Raw genomic sequence first — 1221 nt, forward strand, 5'->3', positions numbered from 1 at the left:
TGTTTCAATAAATACGTGGTAGGATATTCGAATAACAAAGGTACCACACAACTAAGCCAATAACTTTTCTTTTAGCAAATTCAAAGCATTGAAACGAGCCGAAGTAAAATAAAAATAGCCAGTCCTTTGTCAGAGAAATGGCAGTGCACTCTATCAACAACATAAATGACCTCTCCCTAGTTACTGCAGTGCATAGGAAAGCTCAAAAAGATATTTTACATCAAACCCAACCTTGGCACAGTAGGTACATCACGTCCCCACACAGAATTATTGACGGAGGCTTGATGCGTTCAAGTCTATTTACGATCACCGCTCAACACTTTTTCTCTCTCACTCAACAAGGAAGTGCTGGGTTCGAAATTTACGTTCGGAGAGACCTTGAGGAACAGGAATAAGGCAGCGCATGTGGAATGACCGTTTGTGGCACTCCCTGTTCCTCCCTTTGTGTCGAGAACAGCTGTGTAACTAATGGACAGGATAGGCACTGCAACCCGACCTCTCTGGCACCCTCCGCGTGGTGACCAGACTGGTGTGGACTCGTGACCTCCAGCAATGCCTGTGTGACGCTGCATGAGGATCTGGGTGTCACTTTACGCGTGCATGTTGCGTCGCTGTCACCAGGGGCGTCACCGCGGCGTTGTGTTGCGATTGGGGGGGTGGGGCGTTGTCTTCCTTTGTGTTGCAGGGATTGTTTATTGGAGGTGTTGCGTTGTAGCTGCGTCACTGCGTATGTTGTAGGTTTGTTATTCTGAAGGTGTGTTGTGTTGTAGGGCGTCACTAGAAGTGTTGCGCTGTAAGGGTGTCACCTCGAGAGCTGGACACCCACGAGAGACACAGGACCAGACGGGCGTGGCGAGGCGAGGTGGCGAGCTGTGGTGTGATGTGAGAGGCCGCGAACACACGCACAAGAGGGCACCCGCCGCACGCAAGGGACCCGGCGAGTGGCATGCAAGGAGCGGCTCTGGCGGCGGCAGGAGGGCGGAGGGGTGTAGCGGGTGTGGGCGGCGGCATGGGGTGGGCGGGCCGTGATGGTGTCGTGGCGCGTGTGTGGCTGGTGTAGCGGGGGCAGCAGCAGGCGGCCTCAGCACTACCGCTACGAGGTGGTGTATCGCCGCGACGACAGCCTCTACTCCGGCCCAGACTACCTCGAGTCTCTCCCAGGGGGCCGCGCCTCCCTCACCCCCGCCGCCGCCCACCACCCCCCGCTCCGCCCACACCACC

The 1221-nt window shown here is 56.0% G+C and overlaps 1 protein-coding gene across 1 annotated transcript in view; it reads left to right on the forward strand.

Moving 5' to 3' along the window:
- The first annotated feature begins 1028 nt into the window (after positions 1 to 1028).
- The window catches only part of LOC123508190 (developmental regulatory protein wetA-like), a 2510-nt gene continuing 2317 nt past the window's right edge, over positions 1029 to 1221 (forward strand). The window contains exon 1 of the mRNA XM_045261723.1: positions 1029 to 1221. This exon is cut by the window's right edge and continues 519 nt beyond it. Coding sequence (XP_045117658.1) covers positions 1029 to 1221 — 193 coding nt within the window.

Source organism: Portunus trituberculatus, chromosome 24, assembly GCF_017591435.1.
Source record: "Portunus trituberculatus isolate SZX2019 chromosome 24, ASM1759143v1, whole genome shotgun sequence".
Lineage (NCBI taxonomy): Eukaryota > Metazoa > Arthropoda > Malacostraca > Decapoda > Portunidae > Portunus > Portunus trituberculatus.